The sequence below is a fragment of the Stigmatopora nigra genome, chromosome 20 (genome assembly GCF_051989575.1).
Source record: "Stigmatopora nigra isolate UIUO_SnigA chromosome 20, RoL_Snig_1.1, whole genome shotgun sequence".
Taxonomy (NCBI): Eukaryota; Metazoa; Chordata; class Actinopteri; order Syngnathiformes; family Syngnathidae; genus Stigmatopora; species Stigmatopora nigra.
Window position 1 is genome coordinate 2,902,441 of NC_135527.1, and position 18,691 is coordinate 2,921,131.

At 38.9% G+C, this 18,691-nt stretch overlaps 1 protein-coding gene and 1 non-coding gene across 2 annotated transcripts in view; one reads left to right on the forward strand and one right to left on the reverse strand.

Moving 5' to 3' along the window:
* Positions 1 to 4,305: 4,305 nt before the first annotated feature.
* trnal-uag (transfer RNA leucine (anticodon UAG)) lies at positions 4,306 to 4,387 on the reverse strand. The gene has a single exon. It is a non-coding gene; the product is annotated as a tRNA-Leu (tRNA).
* A 390-nt stretch (positions 4,388 to 4,777) lies between these two features.
* LOC144213351 (uncharacterized) overlaps positions 4,778 to 18,691 on the forward strand; it is a 231,123-nt gene continuing 217,209 nt past the window's right edge. Inside the window, exon 1 of the mRNA XM_077741772.1 lies at positions 4,778 to 5,164. Within this exon, the coding sequence (XP_077597898.1) occupies positions 5,041 to 5,164 (124 nt within the window). The 5' untranslated portion in view covers positions 4,778 to 5,040. The remainder of the gene's footprint in view (positions 5,165 to 18,691) is intronic.

Here is an 18,691-nt window from a genome sequence, read left to right on the forward strand (position 1 = left end):
TGCACGCTGGGCAGAGTTCTATACGTGTTTTTATGGTACTGAACTTTCTTACGTTTCAAATGCCCCCTTCTGTCCCCCTTTTGGAATCAAAAAGTTCCAACAAAAGGCCAGATCTGGGGTTTGCTGTGATGGAAGTCGGAGCCAAGGCTCTCCCGTTGAGGTGACAAATGAAGGTTTGGAGGTCTTATGAGTGTGTCTGTGGTGGAGGCAGGTGGAGTTCAAGGTGTTCTGGATCATCTTTGTTTTGTCCACTCCAAGTAGTCTAAGGTGTTTGGCTTCTCTTTGTTTTGTCTGACTTAGGTTATCAGGAGCAAAGCATTTATACATCATTTTACTTTAAGTAAATATAGCAAAGTAAGTTTAATGGTAAAGCAATGCATATTTTTTGTTGCAAGCAAATGTATAATATGAAATAATCCTGACATTCCCCCCTTTTAAAATATATTTGCACACAATTTAATTACGTTATGCCTTAATGTTAATAATTCCTTTGTATGACAAATATAATTCCACCAGGGGGGGGGGGGTTGTGCATGTTGTTCTGAAAAAGGAATAACAAAATCAACCTTGTGCAATTCGCTTTAGGACAAGTGCAGCAAAGTTAAAGTTGTAAGCAAGTTTTCCAATTCAAAAATATTACATATAAATGGAAGCTTGAGGGCAGCCCATCAGCCTCACATCTTTGGGGTCCTGAGTTTAAATCCAGGTAATGTCAACCTGTGACGTTTGCCTTCCTTACTTTACATTTGTTTAACATTGGAAAAAGATCACTCTGAATTTCATGGCGGAACACAATTGGGGTAAGTATTTTGTCTGTATCCATAAATGTTGTTTAGGAACCAAATGAGCTTAGCTAACCATTTACTTTAGCCACCTCATAGTGTAGAGCAGGGGGTTGGTTCGCGGGCCGCATTAATGTCAACTCCATTTCATGTGGGCCGGACCATTTTAGATCCAATATTTAGATTTTGTTTTTTTAAATTGGATTAAAATAACTGGATCAAAAGTCCTAGTCAGTTTTTTTATAGATCCAAAGCAATGTTTATTTGAGCTTTTTTTTCTTCTTAGTAATGGAAAATTTCTTTTAATCATGTTTTCATTTCAAATGGAAACAAAATACATATTTTAATTATGTTCAATATTAAAGTGGAAAATGGAAAATTTCTATATATTTATTTTTAGATCTTAGAAATTGCGCTTTGAACTAAAAAAACAAAAGAAAAAAATTGGATTGAAAAAAATCAAGCACCACCCCTAATGCGCCAGGGCCTTCAACAGCCACAATCGAGCCTGAAAATGTTGAGTCCAGCGCAGTAGAGTGAGAACATTGGAGAGACCCTTCAAGGATAAGAACATAATCACTTCAACAAACTCCTTGTGTTCACATTTCTTTTTAATGTGGGTTCAAATTACTGTGGTACCTTGAGATACGACCTTAATGCATTCAGGGACTGTAGAAATGAACTACCGTATTTTCACGACTATAAGAGTGGTTAGCATGTTGGCTTTACATTTCCAAGGTCATGGGTTCAAAATAAACACAAGAACCCACACGGGTGAAAAACCAAAGTCAGGACGAAGGTACATAATGGACGTTTTCAACTTTTAGTGCTATGCGTGTGATTTTATCTAATGCAAGAGTGTTGGCTCAGCAGACTTAACTCGTCATTGACGTTAAATGGCCTTAACGATTTGACAAAAGTAAACACATTATAAGATATTTTCCCATTTAAATTTGTTCATTTTCATTTTTTTGAACTTATGTTTTCTGTTTATTTTTTAACCACTATTGCATGAAATGTGAATCTTCATTGCAGGCTTCAAACTTAGTCAGGACCACCGCCTTTTCTCCTGTTCGGAACTAACTGGGATAGGCCCCAACAACCACACGACCCCCATGAGGATAAGCAATACAGAAGATGAACAAAGACTTTTAACAAGACATGCAACCAATCCATAAACATGTCGGCAAATCCAAGCACTGTAATAACCAATTGCGTCTACTCGAATGTAAAATAATAAAAATACCCTCATAAAATATTCCAAGGCTGAGGAACAAGACACAAAAGCCAAATTTTTAAACTGTCAGACTGAACCTTTATGGTCCCCTAATATTATAAACACATTGTTGATTCGTTTCCTGTCCCTTATGTCTTACACTCTACTGAGATCATGAAAAAACATCCTAAAACAGTGAATTTTTCTGGATGCATCTGTTGAAGGTATTATTTAATTGATAACACGGTTCCAGACTGGGTTAAAAGGTCTCTTTAGATGTTTTGTCCGTGAAGTGAAGTGGGCTTTATTTGAAAGTGGTTCTTCAATTCCACAGTCATCACTGACATTAAAGTTAGCTGACCAAAATGTCAGCTATGTTTGACATAGCTTTTCGCAAAAATGTATAAACTACTATTTCAGATGATCACGCTAGATCAACATGATACATTTCAAACAATTTTCAACCGTGTGATTTCTGGATTTTTCTTTTTAAGGGGGACCTGTACCTACGATGAAAATGTCAGAACATCATAATTTTTAAGTGGGAGAATTTGCAATTTTGCTGGATGTTCAAATACTTATAGTGAACTCACTGAATAAGGTTACAAAGACACAATAGGATGCTTTTTGTATTGAAAGAAACTTTCACCATGGCCAATAGTGGATGTATGGATACTGTGCTGTCTAAATTAAAAATGTGTTATTTCTCTTTGAAGCACACTTTTGATAAACTATAAAGCCATAGATGTGCCACCCAAAACATGGCCCAAACACAAAACTTTACCTCAATCAAAAAATCAGTTTTAAACAGTGGGAAATAGTGCTTGAGTGCATTTATTATAATGTCAGCTATCACTTTGCATTCAAACACATTTTTTCTTTGATTTAATTCGTTTTGTTTATTATAGTTAGGTTATTTATGAGTTGTTCAAATGCACAACAATATTTTGAGAGGAATTTTGTTAATGAATATTAAGACAATAATTATACAAATAGAATCGCAAATGTACCTCCTTTAATTTTGTTTAACAATATACTCGCGATGAAAAAATAATCCAGAATTATCAGAGAAGAGTTATTTTTTTAATGATCCACAAACTGATTCTTTTTAATTCTGCTAGGCAAAATACCACCCACCTACTACTTAATGTATGGCAACTAGCACCCTAGTAGGCTACTGTAGCACTATCTTTGCACTGATGGTGAATGACTGTTGGAGGAAGAGCACTCTGTCTTCCTTCTTGGGTTCAATTAATTTCGGATGTGGAAGATGTTGAGTGTCCAAATACAGGCTGGAGACGATGAACAGTGACTTCGAAGGTTTGATTGCAAAATATTCTGGGCACAGGTGGACCACACGCAATGCTGGCATCCACAAATGCGCCGAGACAGACAACTTTCATTCATTCACCTTTATTCTCTCAAGAGGGTGGTAACGAAACTGAACAGGAATGGGATTTTCCCCTACTTCATACAGTAAGCAATTTATTATGAACCGGCAAATAGAAGATAACGACAATGTTGCTAGTCTTCAAGGATAAGCCATTTGTTATGAACTGGCAAATAGAAGATAATGACAATGTTGCAAGTGTTCAAGGACACATCTGGCTATAGGACAGAGCTCTACTAAGGAGAAGCTTGAGACTCATTGAGTCATGACTAGAAACAGGCAAAATACACATTTTAATATGAGACCCACTTCATGACCCAGCTATTTGCAAAGCCCCTCTTTTTAGGCAATGAATCGAATATTTGTCCCAATATCAGTGGTGTGCCGCCAGGGCCTTCGAGGCCTTCTCTGCTGGCCTAAGAAATATCTGAATCACAGGCTGATGTTAATTATATTTTGTCCACAAATAATTGTAATTTCTTTTAAATAATTCCACATTGTCTGTTAGCTTCCTTTCATTTATATTCCCCCTGGTTGCACTTCTTCCAGATGTGTGTTTTCATATTGAAGCATTTAACCCACGTGTCAAAGTGACGGTCCGGGGGCCAAATCTGGCCCGCCGCATCATTATGTGTGGCCCAGGAAAATAGTAAAAACTACCCTCATAAGATATTGCAAGGCTGGCGAACAAGACACACAGAACCACATATATGCGAAAAGGAGTCCCATAAAAAAATCATTATGATTAACGCAAAGCTTGATGCACCGTCAGGGGCACAGTGGTGTGCAAACACGATACTCCTATTAGTGTGTTTGGGACTCAGCACCCTCACCAATGGTTTCACATTTTGTCTTCCTGGTTAGTGAAGAGCCATAAGCACTAAGAACAAAATTAACATGTACAGTGCATGAATCACTGGCAGTGGTGGGATTTGGACCCACGCCTCCTGAGAGACTGGAGCCTAAATCCAGCGCCTTAGACCGCTCGGCCACACTACCTTCAATAATAAGGAGTGGGGGATTGGGCATCAGTAAATTGTAAATGAACCTTAAATACCCTTATATTTAAATATTGAAATGTGTTATTTGTTACTTGCAATACGATCAAACACAATGTATCATTTAAAGCAAATGTCCTTAAAATTACCTAACTTTTTCTCAAAATGTAGCTTTTCGATTTAGTGTCACGGCTAGCTAGATTCGAACTGGACTTCGAGCTGCTCTCTTCACTCTGTGGCATTAGGAGACCAAATTTAACATTATCGCCCCCTCTGTTTAATATCTGAATTGAGAACCTGGCATGAGGTACTGAGACAGTAGAGGGCGATAATGCTACAGTACGTTGGCTGCCTACAACCGTAAACCTAAAGAGGAAGAAGAAGTTGGGGTGTTCATTTCGGCATGGCTAGGATTTTAACTTTTTGTTTGTGCGCCTCTTGTTTCTCCTCAATTTGATTGAACTTAAATGAAACTAAACCTCGACAACATGCTCAAAATTAAATAGTTTGTGGAATCGGAGGCCAGTCCGTTTTTCTTCAATCCGTTTTGGGAGTCGTACTTTAGCCTAGCTGGCAGCTAACAAAGGAACACGTCGTCTGCATCAGCACGTCGTCAAGCGAACACAAAAAAGTTTGGAAAAATTGCCTGCGAGAATGAAGCCGGTTGCGGAAAAGTTTCAGATGGAACTTAATAGCGTGAAAGAGGATCTCTCATGTCATCAACATTCTATTGTTTGCAAAATGATGCAAGTTAAAGTAGTTCTTCACAAACTCGAAGGTACGTTCACTTTTGACGATCATTATTGCATAATAGACTAATATATACTTTATGTTACACAATTGATATTTCATAATGAAATATTTAACAGGGTGGGCAATGTTTCTGATCGTGACTTTATTGAATGGATCGAAGCACGACAGCGCATAGCATTATTAGTAGAACTGAGAACGTGCTACAATGATAAACCACGATGTCGCCAGCTGATCAATATTCATGCCTTTAATCTGCAACATCTTCCTTTAGATTACTGTTCTCATACCTGTCAATTTGTACGTTTTATACGTATGTTATACGTTTTCTTACCATTTCAAATCATGTACGCCGTACACCGACTTTTGTATGGGGAAATACAAAAAAATCGCCAATATTTATGACAACCCATCTCAACGAGACCGTTTTGGCTAAAATCCAGATAGTTTCGTAGGCTGGTAGCCAACGACGCTACTGTCATCGATCGTTACTATTGTCACGGTATACCAGCAAAAATTATCCTCAATCGTATGTATTGTTTTAGAGGTGTGTACGGCAATATCGGTAAAGGATGACATGCACATGCGTAGATATACATAGAGTAAATATCGTGGAAGCAAGCATGAAGGAGCCACATAGTAAATAACGAGTTACCGCGCGTAAACACGTCGTACGGTGTTTGTACGGGGAATCATAATCATTTATAAGGGCAGTTAACGGCAGAGGTTGACAGGTATGTGTTCTGTAACTTTAAAGTAACCTTGTATTCACATAAAACATTACTGCCCACCATGATGTATTGTTCTGAACATGAAATATTCTTTTACAGTGGTACCTCAACCTACGACATGCTCGTGGTACAATGAAAATTTTGATCGAATAGTCCGCCCGCGATATGATCAAAATGTCGAGATGCGATCAAGCCAGGTGGCTATGACATGAGAGGCTGTTTACCATTGTAGCGCAGCCTTTTTTGGAACAACACACAGGAAGTCTTCCACAAGATGGGTAACTTCTGCAGCCTGTGACCGAGGTAGAGAATATGCAGAGTCACTCTTCCAAGCTTATCCACACAGTTCCTCAGAAGACGATCTGGGCGTGGCCATTTCTGTGAACAAGAAATTCAGTCATTTTATAATTAGAAAATGGTTAATCAATTATGTTTGTGTCCTTGCAGGTTTCAGAAATGATCATAGTGCTGATGGGCAGGAGTCTGTTGACCTTGAAGGGGAAGTTGAGCTCCCCCAAATCAAAGAGGAAAAGCTACAGTTCTCTCAGCAACAAATGGGAGACGAGAAACTTCCAATCAAAAGGGAGGAAGATGATTTCACCTGTTCACTTGGTGAGTTACTGATGAAGAAAGATGTTCTGGGTGTTGCCAGTGGAGGGGCGGAGCCTGCAAACACCAAAACAGGGCCCCTAATTAAAGATGAGGAGCCAGAGTTCCCTCTAAAACAAATAGAAGAGCAACTTCCAATCAAAAAGGAGGAAGATCATTTCACCTGGTCACCAGGTGAGTCCGTTCAAATGGATTATCTGGGCGTGGCCAGTGAAGGGGCGGAGCCTGCAAACGCCTCAGCATGGCCCCAAATTAAAGAGAAGCCAGAGTTCCCTCAACAGTGCAAAAGAGAAGACCAATCTCCAATCAAAAACGAATGTGTTAAATGTTCAACTGGGGAATCTTTCAAGAGTGAAGACGATCTGGGCGTGGCCAACAGAGGGGTGGAGCTACTGAACGGCAGCTCAACAGAAGGATGGCGAGCAGAAAATGTAATTTCTCCTTTATCAGATGGCAACAAGTTGCTTGATGATGATGATGATGATGTTGATGATGTTGATGATGATGATGATGATGAAGATATGAAAAATCCCAGCGGTGACAAACTCTGCAAATGCTTTGTGTGGGGAAACTTTTGGGAAAAAGTCTTCTTTGAAAATACACACAAGAACCCACACGGGTGAAAAACCATTTTCTTGTTCAGTTTGTGGCCAAAGATTCACAGTGAAGGCAAGCTTAACTAGTCATGCAAGAACACACACTGGTAAAAAAACATTTTCGTGTTCTGTTTGTGGTCAGACATTTGCACGGAAGGATAAATTAGAAAGACACACAAGAACCCACACAGGTGAAAAACCATTCTCATGTTCAGTTTGTGGTCACAGATTCACAGTGAAGGCAAGCTTAAAAAAACACGTACTAACCCACACTGGTGAAAAACCATTTTCGTGTTCAGTTTGCAGTAAAGCCTTTTCTACAAAAGAAAACTTAAAAAGGCACACAAGAACCCATACAGGTGAAAAACCATTTTCATGTTCAGTTTGTGGTCAAAAATTCACACAGATTGGACACTTAAATAGGCATGCAAGAACACACACTGGTGAAAAACCATTTTCATGTTCAGTTTGTGGTCAAAGATTCACAGAGAAGGGAAACTTAAAACGACACGTAGTAACCCACACTGGTGAAAAAACATTTTCGTGCTCAATTTGTGGTCATGCCTTTTCTCGACAGCAATACTTAAAAAGCCACACAAGAACACATACAGGTTTTCATGTTCAATTTGTGGTTGACGATTCACAAACGGGAAAAGCTTAAAAGCCCACCTAAGAACCCACACAGGTGAAAAGCCATTTTTGTGTTCAATTTGTGGTCTACAATTCACAAACAAGGAAAGCTTAAAAGCCCACCTAAGAACTGGTGAAAAATCATGTTCATGCTCAGTTTGTGGTCAAGGATTCAGACACAAGGGAAACTTAAAAGCTCACACAAGAACCCACTCTGGTGAGAAACCATTTTCGTGTCCAGTTTGTGGTAAATCACTTTCTCAAAAGCAAAACTTAAAAAGGCACACAAGTACACACTGGTAAAAAGCCATTTTCCTGCTCAGTTTGTGGTCGGACATTTTCCCGAAAGAGAAGCTTAGAAGAACACTTATTAACCCACACTGGAGAACAATGTTTTCCTGCTCAGTCTGTGACCACAGATGCGCTACAACAGCCCAATTAAAAAGCTGCAGAATTCAAAAACATTTCCAGGCGCAGTTAATGTTCCAACATTTTCACATTAGGGAACCTAAAAAGAAGACTCGACAACCCACACAGGAGAAAAGCACCTTTTTGCTCAATTTGTGGCAGGAATATCTTAAAAACACAATTGCCCACATTGGTCAGAAACCCTTTTCCTGCTCAGCTTCTTGCCAGAGATAGAGTCGTAAGGATAGGCTTAAAAGATGCAAATGTGTTGTGACAAGCAATAACCAAGGACGGCTTTGCTTGCTTTATCAAATTCTGCATGAAAGATCATTGTAATCAAAGTATAATTGTATTTTGCATTCTGAAAATCATGTTTACACTTTTTAACGTGTAATAACAATCCACACTTCAAATACAGTATTACCTTAAGATACTAGTTCATTGCGGGATTGAGCTAGTATGTCAATTGACTCGTATCTCAAGTCAATTCTTCCCATAGAAATGAACAAAATATAAATGAAGTCATTTCCATCCTAAAAAAACATCAAATTTGTTCTAATTTACTACCGACTCATTTGGGAACCATCTGGTAGGCTCATATCTTAAATTTGTCTCGTATGTTGGAACAGTTGTATGTCAAAGTATTACTGTACAGACGCTCCCCTACTTACAAAGGAGTTAGGTTCCGAGCGCTTGTTCATAAGTTGAAAGTGTTCATAAGTTGAAATTCTTCAAATTGAAGTTGATTCAGTGCTATATTTTGTATTATAATTCATGTTTAATGTCTATATAAGTATATTGAGGGTTTATATAAGTGCATTTGTATGTTTAAGGCTTGTATAAGTAACCGGCATTGGTTTGTACTGAAAAAATAATTTAATAAAATGGAGAGAATACATACAGTACTGTATACATACATTAGAGCAGGGGTGGCCAACCCGCGGCTCGCGAGCCGCATGCGGCTCTTTGCCCGGTTTCATGCGGCTCTTACGTCCATATCAAAGTTTGTATTTGTGTTTTATTTGCGTGTGCGCTTCGCTTGAGTTCAATACGGTATTTTCGTCCAATGCGCATGTGCTTGGGATGAAAATACCTCAAAGTTTCCCAGTAGGAGCAAGGTCATTTGAGTAAACGTTTTTGACAGAGTGGGAGAGCTCCCGTGAACCAGAAGCGACAATGAACGGCGTCGCGCACACAAAAAGTATCCCAAAGATCGAGCGTCGGCTGAAAAAGCCACACCCCCTGCGAGGCAGACCAAGGCGAGAGTGCTCAGCCGGGAGCAGCCAATAGGAGAGCGAGGTGTACACCCACGTGGTGGGCGCGCTAGTTAAAAGCCATTCATAATAAATGACAGCTCACAAGGAGCGAATGTTGCGCAAAAATAGGCTCTGATTTTATGACAGAAGTCCCACTAAGTAACATGCATAGTAAAAGAAAAACGCTATTGTAAATTATTATATTTTTGTTTGTGGACTTGGTTGAACTGAGAGTTTGTCTGTGTGAGACAGTGCACACAATGTTCATTGTTGATAATGACTGGCCTGTGCTGTTATTACTGTAGGAGTCAATTTATGTCATTACTATGCTGGTGTGTGACATTTACAATAAATCTGGCTGAGCAAAGGTATGTGTGTGATGTGGCTCTTTGCGGTAACACAGTAAAAAATGTGGCTCTTTGCGGTAACACAGTGAAAAATGTGGGTCTTGGTCTCTGACTGGTTGGCCACCCCTGCATTAGAGAGAGATTTACTAGAAACTGGCCGAAAGAAACTATCTTGAAGCTATCTTCTTTTTTTTCATCATAAATGATGCGGTAGCACTGTATGGCATCATTCAATTGATTTGCAACCTTTGTGCAACGTTCAATGTTTAAGTCCTGCTGCTCGATCTTTCTGTTTATAAATGGTACTGACGGTCGAACGATTCAAGTTGTATTCCCGTGCAACGCTCACCACTTTCTCACATGCATCAAGGTTGTTTATTATTGCCGCTTAGGATTCAAATGAAATGGCTTGCCTCTTCCTTGCACCTCCCTCACTAGAAGCCTTTTTCGCTTTTCACCAACCATATTGAATAATGAGTGCACCGGATATTTAATGATAGAAATGAAAAAGATTCTTTGCACACTGGAGATACGCTACGCACTTCTGTATTGCAACGAACTGGGCAGAGGAAGGTAGATGCTGGGTGAGCTGAGCTCTTACAGAGCCAGGCGTCGGTATTAGCGGCGGAAAGAAGCACTACTCAGAAAAAGACGCGCAATACAAAATCGAACTTATGAACATTCTTCGACATCAACGCAATTTGCAGATATGTTCGTATGTACCGTTTGTTCGTAAGTAGGGGATCGTCTGTATAATAAAATTCAGTGTTGTTGAAGATTTTATTTACTTCACAATTCTATCCGAAATAGTAGAGCCTAAATTAGGAAATTACAAAGTAAATAATCAATAATGTGATGTAAATAATATGGAAAATGTCTTTACAGTTAAAAACGAAATTTGAAAATTGCAGTATTTGTCTATAGAATTTATTTGCAAATCTAATAAGAATATTGAGTCTTATTCAAACTTAATCCATTTTAATGAAAATAAATGATATATTGAATCTAGGATCTAAGAAACATTAGTAGAAATATGGTGTGAAAGAATGAAATTTGTCAAAATAATTAAGTAGTACAATGTCCTTATACTTTTGTCATATTATAAGTCATATTGTCATATGTTGTGTACTTCCAATAAAGCTCTCTTTTTGGTGAAAATAATTTTGGGGTCTTTTTGTTGAATAAAATCAGCCTTCTAAATTCAAAGGTGACAAAGAAGAGAAGCGTTATTTGCGTTATTAAGATTTAAAACGTACTTTTTTTTAGTTATGCTTCAAAATAAAACATGAAACAAAAGGAAAGGACTAATTTAAACTTCAATATGGTAGATTTAAGTGACTAAAAATGAGGAATATAATAAAAACGCGGATCCAAAAGGCTGTGAGTCTTCTTCTCTTGTATTTCCGGCAGTTGGGCATAATGCTGCCACCTAGCGGCGAGACGGGGTTTCTGTCTAATCAATACGATAGTTTGAAGTGTTTGAATTTTTACGGGGTTTTAAGGCAATGTGCTTTTTATTTCGCGCTTTTTGTTTCTTATTAGCCTCATGAAAGAATCCACCAAAAGTATCGGAACAGAGCATTTGTTTCATTTCCTTTCGAATTTTATGAACGAAGGCTGAAACCTAGCTTAGCCTGGCATAACTGCGACATAAGGGGACAAACAAGGCGATTAGGATCAACGCATCATCGAGCAAGATAACAACAAACACCAAAAAAAAATCAGGTAAATGGTTTTATTACTCTCATAACTCTCAAATAGATGATCATTTGAATATTTATAGATTTATTTTCACCCTGCGTGGTTGAGGTTCATCATGTAAACACAGTCGAGTCTGATATTTGTTTTTGGTTACGTGACAACTCGGAGTCAGCTGACCCAGTTTTAACGTCAAAAACACGTTTTCCTGATGTTCACGTATACCAAAACTTTGTTTTGGGCTTTTACACGGGTGTACGGTTCGGTTTTATCAGTCGTACCGGAGGAAAATATGACACCTCTAAACCAGGTATAGAGAACCTAAGGCTCGCGAGTCATATGTGGCTCTTTTGTTGGGTGCGTATGGCTAATTTATAAGCTAAAAGCCCAGCTTTAATCATAATTTTTATATCATTAGACCACCGTGTGAATGCATACTCGTTGATTATCATGGATTAGCAGCAGTGTAAGAATGTTATTAAAAGATTTAAGTGAGTTTTGTACTTTTAAAAGCGGTGTTTTTTTTATTTGAAATTCTGAGTATGGCTCTCAAGGAATAATATTCCAAAATTAGGTATATTTTATGACCCTCTGTCAATAAGGTACGTGAAAATATAGAATCTTGCTTGTAGTACAAGTACACATAGTTTTAGCAATAGCACCCATACATTTAGTACAAGGACACACAAGTGCACGCAAGTACACATTCTTTAGTCCAAGTACTTGTAGTACAAGTACATATCCAAACAAGAGCAAATGAAAGATGAGAAAGCGGTAATTTGACCACTAGAAGGAGCTGTTTTTCAATTGTGGCGTCCAGGACAACTTAATAAATTGTTGATGAAAATTACGTTAATAATAGAAATTCCAAGTTCAGTCGCGTTATCTATTCTCCGTTACTGATTGATAATTAATTTACTAAGGATTTTATTCTGACGAGTGTATACTTAATATTAATCACTGTCGTTTTGTATAAAGTTAAATAATCTTTCAGTTGGTGCATTGATTACTTTTTTCCCCATTTGGCGATCATTAAAACAGTGTTTATTAAAATAGCATTTGTTTTCAGATGAAGATGTATTACAATGACAATGTCTTTTAAAAATGGACAATATTGAGAAACCATACTGGTGTCCTGTTTACTCTGTTTTCATTTCAAAAGACAGATTAACATGAATGAAAACTGAAATAAGCAAAGAATTTTGCACACAATGACATTTCTCCACCTCGCAGATATCCACCCAGGGCATTGTCTCGACCACCCGGCGTCCGCTCGTCTCAAAGAAGAAGAGAAGTCGCCATATATCAAAAAAGAAGAGAAAGAATTTGTACTCATCAAAGTGGAGGAAAAGTTTGAACCCGTAAAAGAGGAGAAGGAATTTAATTACAGTTGGGAACCCCCACATTAAGGAGACCCCACCCCCCAATGTTAAAGAAGAAGAGACGGACATCCTCACGTGCACTTTTGAGCCTTTAAAAAGGGAAGACGACGGTCTGAGCGAGGCCAGCAGCTGCCCAACGGAAGCACTCAAGCTCATTGCTCCGCTAACGGATAGCAACGCCGCTACGTCGTTGGACACCAATGACGAAGACGAAGTTCACAATGCGGCCGCCGCGGACAATAAATGCTCACAGTGCGGGAAAACCTACGGAAAGAAGTCCAACTTGAGGAGGCACATGAGGAGCCACACCGGAGAGAAACTTTTTCCCTGCTCCATTTGTGGGAAGGAATTGTCTTCCAAGCAAAACCTAACCAACCACACCCATCTCACACTGGTGAGAAACCTTTTTCCTGCTCGGTTTGCGGTAAGAAAATGACTTCCAAGCAGAACCTGACACAGCACACGAGAACACACACTGGGGAGAAACCTTTTTCCTGCTTTATTTGTGGCCAACGATTTGCGGAGAAGGCTAAATTGACGATCCATACCAGAACGCAAACTGGGGAGAAACCTTATGCCTACTCGGTCTGCAGCCAGAGATTTGCGCACAAGAACTCCTTAAAAATCCACCAAAGAACCCACTCGGACGAGAAACCGTTCTCCTGCTCCGCGGGTGGGGAAGGATTCCCTGCCAAGTCAGATTTAACAAAACACACGAGGACCCATACCGGTGAGAAACCTTTCACTTGCTCACTGTGTGGCCAAAGATTCGCTCAGAAGGAGCACTTGACAGAACACACGAGAACCCACAGTGGCGAGAAGCCCTTTGCATGCTCATTTTTCGGTCAAATCTTCTCTTAAAATGGGAATTTAATGCCACATACAAGTACCGACACTGGTGAGAAACCTTTCTCCTGCTCAGTTTGTGGTGAAAGATTGTCTTGGAAATATCAGGTTAAGAGACACGTGTGTGTTCGGATGGAAAATGGTGACCAATAAACATTTTAGTCATTCATGCTGATTATTTTGGTTCGAATTATAATATTATTTTCCACCAGTATAAATGTGACAATCAACCAAGTTGCCATTTTTTCCGGACTATAGGTCCAACTTTTTTTTCATAGTTTGGCCTGCAACAAATACTCAAGTGCGACTTTTATACCATATTTTGTCACATGTTAGCTGCCTCCGCATGTAAGTCTTACCTTTAAAATTGCCTTGAAATCATTGAATTTGGGAATTTTTCTCGTATTAGATGCACCCTGATAGGTTCATTAATAATTACACTTCTGATATAATTATCAATCACTGCAAGGAGACATCTTATTCAATTATTGACATTTAATTAAAAAATGCATCTTTGGTAAAACCTTATAAGGGTAGATACATCAAGACTTCCTCCCGATCTCCAAAGTATCTTCTCGAACAGTAATTTCTCGTACGGCTTTAAAGCCATAAATCAAAACAATTACAAGGTTATTGATTAATCCAACATGCCTAAGCAAACACAACATCTGTAACTAGAATAACAATTAAGGTATTTAACAATAATAGAAAGGGGAAACTAAGAACAAACTTCATTTGAATTTAAACAATCACGCCTTCATTTGGCATAACAATTACAATCACGCCTTCGTTTGGCATAACAATTACATAAAGAAGTGCAAAGTGTGTCACTATGTAGGAACACTATGTGAGTATTCCTGGGAGTGATTGATATCCATCTGCTGGTAGCAAGAGTCCTTGACGACTCTTCGCTGCAAACGCGGATCAACAGTCCTCGGAGCCAGGGACTGGGTGAGCTGTCGAATGAACAGTCCTTGTGAGAGGACTAGGTGACTGGTTACAACCCCAAGTTCTCTTTGGACAATTGGAAGAATTGTTTAACAAAGAAATGATTAAATACACCCATATATAATAGTATTACAGAATAAACCCAACATTCCGCCGTTTTTATAATATGTATGTTATTAATTATTTTATAGTAATCGCAAAAGGAAATATCAGGTGACTGCTATTTTACCCGCCTACTCCTTACTCGCATGGCTGGTCTGAAAAAGAAACATAATCATGTTTGCCCAATTGGTCCTCGGAATTACCATACTCCTGGACTTCACTGCTTTCCCTGGTACATTTAGAATTTGTAGAGGCATTTGCAGTAGTTATAAGTCTACTGCAGCGCAAACAGGGGATAAGACAACACCCATACAATGTCAAGGTAGTAGCAAATATGGCTTCAGAAAACACAACAGATATGGCCAAATCCTTACATTTTCCAACGCTCTTATCCCACCAGTCTGTCCAAGCGGATAATTCTACTCCAGAATGCTTTTTCATATTGTGGTTTAGGGCCTGCAGGCCATTAATGGCATTGGTGAAGGACCCATCAGGTGATGTGTTGTTGGGTATGAAGGTGCAACATTGTTCTCCATTTTGCACACACACCCCTGTTGGGGATACTAGCCAACACTTCAATAAACTTGAACACAGGAAAACACACTGAGGCAGATAGAATGAAAGTTAAGGCCCGTCTGCAGAGGCGGGGGAGTCAACAATTCAGAGGCCCGAGAGCGTGACTACTCTCCAAGCTCCTCAAAGCGATCTCCCGCTGAAAAGCTGCTTCAACGGTGGTTTTAATAGAGATAAGACAGTTATCAAAATGGGAGGCATTAATACAAATGAAGCAGGTGGAGTACAAAAGGTGTAGTGCACATTTTAACCAATAGGTTTAAATTAAATTCTATTCTAGTAACTTTTAATACATCATAGTGAAAAGGGTGCAAGATTAAATAAAAGAATACAATTCATATATCACACAAGATATAATCAATCGGTCAGAGATCAAGGTGGAAGAGGATTTGGAAATTTGAAATTGATTTCTGAAATTGCCAATTAGCCCTTTTCAGGGATGCAGCGATAAATTATGGGACAAAAATATCAAATGAAATTTTTGATGAGAATGCAGCAGCAGTATTCCAAATGTGAAACTTGGCGTGAAGGAACAAATAATCTCTGAAATGGGGAATTTGGGAGCAATGAGAAGAAGAAAAACAATTGTACATCAGTTTACTTGGGTGAGCTGCCATATTGAGTCATGGGAAGTCCTATCTCTCGACAGGGGCAATGGTGGCCTTAATACGGTACCACTACACAACTTATGGGTTTAATTGTTTGTGGAAATTTTTGCACATCATTCTTAACGTGCGCTCAGCATATCAGTGCACAATACGGAATTCCAAAGAACCATTGATAGTTATAGTGATAACAGCACCCAAATTGTGTAAACAAAATAATTGATGGTATTGGCAAAAGGTTCCATATTTTGCTATGACATCACTGCGCGTACATAACAGATTTAGCCATAACATATGAAAATAGTATTTGGTACACCATACAAAACGTTCACTGCACGATTGGAACTGGATGATGAGGCTAATCTCATTAACTACATAAAAAGAGAACCTTTTTTAAAGAAAACGCATTGAGTTGGGGTGAGCAGAAGGAGACTGTGCTTCTCAACAGGAAACGGACTTGACCAACGGTGGTGCCAGGAGACTGGGTGCTCAACCTGAAGTATAAAGAAGAAGCACTGGCCGACCCAAAGGGGGAACGTCCAACTTGTTGCTGACCAACCATTAGACATGATCATAGCCGAGAGGGGTATGTGGATCCACCTTTTGCACTGTAAAAAGGTTTTCTCAGTTGAAATGTTTGGGGAGACAGGTGAGAACAACTTTCTGATGAATAAATTAAAACGGCAACCACTCCAATATTGATTGGAAATAATATTGCAGAGAGCAATGCCATAAACCATAGGGAACTCTTTTATATCGGTTTTATTGTCTCCATATGTGTCCAAATGTGAAAGTGATTCAACTGAGACTAAACCTTACAAAGGGTTAAAAAAAAAGACCAGACGAGGGTAAATACGATCGGATATAACAGCAACTCCCTAAATCACCATTCTTTGGGGAAAGTGTTTTTACCAAAAAAAAGTGTCCTGCTTGTAAAGAAAAGGAAAAATATTGAAACGGTGTCCATCCTGTTACGCAAACAGTGAATGACAAGCCAATTTTTGTGCTACCTACCTGTTTGAACCTTAAAGGGCATGGTCTGAATCTGGTGCGGTAGATGAGACATTGTGTGCCCATTGTCCAAGACAAACTGCGCCACTGATTGCATGTTTTGGCTTATGGTGGTGAAATTGTACAAATAAATTATATAAGTCCTGTTAAAAAAGAAATAGGACTATGTGTTGGTCCCTAACCAAAGCCGTTGAAGGCCTGCAGACCCTGAACTGGAAACAAAGAGGAACTCTTGTGGAACTGTCTACTTTCTGGCAGACTGGTGGGATAAGGCCGATGGCAAATGTAAAGAAAAAAATGGCCTTCATTGAGGTGAAATCAATGGCTGTTTTGGCTATTACTTTAACAATGTGTGGGTATTGTCTTAGCCCCTGCTTCTGCTCTTTGCTAGACCGACTTATGGTTGATGCAATTGCTCTAACAAATTCCAAATTGGAAGGATTGTATTTTCTTACTAGACAGCCTACTCGTGATAACATTGATGTCCAGGATTATGCAAATTAGGGAAATTAGTTGAACAAGAATGATTTTGTTCTTCCTTTTCAGGCCAGATATGCAAGTAAGGAAGGGCTGGTAAAGATCGAGAGAACGGACTTCCCCCAAGTGTATTTGCCATAAATAAAAAAGATTATGGGATTGCGTTCAAATACATAATAACAAGGTAATGTTAGGGTTATCATTATTATATATTTACTTATAATGAAGAATGCTTTGCTCTATATAGAGTTATTGACATTAAAAAGTCATTTTAATACATCTCTTGCAATAATAATGCTTGCTCCTAAGTTAACCGAAACAAATTGAAGGTCAGTCCCCTTTGCAGCTGGACTTCTCAAAGCTATTGTCCACACCGAGATCTCTTGGGAAGATACAGAGGACTTTCAATTGTTTTGAGAAACATCGGCTTCTGAAAGTGTGGTTCACATCAAGCTCTCTTAGGAAGATCCGGAGGACATACAATTTGTTTTTTGACTTCTGGCAGTGTTGTCCACAGCCCTCCCTCGAGATGATCTGACAGACCTTCAATTGTTTTGAGAACTGAGATACATGTGATAGATCTGAAATACAACTTTAGGAGCAGGTTAAGAAAGAGTGAGATCAATCTAATATGAAAAAGATTTATTACAAAGTTGCAAAGTGGAGAGTGAGAGCTCTAACAGTGGAGTCCTGTTCAGCGCGATTTTCTTGCAACTCTCTCCGAATGAACAGTGGGTCCGTCTTTATCTAGGCAAACAGGTTAATATTTCTAAGACAGCAATGTAGGACAACGTTTATGTATAAAAGTTTAGGCTGATATGGTTAGATATTTGCAGCGCAAAGTTGTATACGAACAATATTTTTTATAGCTCACTGAAAATGCTGCAGCCTATCTTACTGCTTATCGTGATTCGAACAAACAATTGCAAGGTCAGCTAGTTAGCCTATCTTGCATTCCACGATCTTAACAAACAATAGTAAAACCAGTTTGGCCACCTGGCTCAACATAACCAAACAGTTATTAAGCCAGTTGGCTTAGTCTATCCCACAGCATGTTGTAAATCTTATGTAGTAAATAAGCAAGAGAGGCATCGATTCGATAGAATGATCTGGGACGGAGACGAGTCAGGATCGATTCTCTCTTGCAAGACACCGGTTATGACTCAGATGCCTGTTTTATTTGTGTGCATTTGTGAATGCCTATTGGTGAACCTATCACTTGCCATAAAGAAATACTCTTTTTAAGATAAATCTGAAACAGATGAAGTTCAAGATGCCCCTTTTTGAGAAAATCATGGTAAAATACCAGTTAAAGTCAACTCTCGGTTTGCTTCCC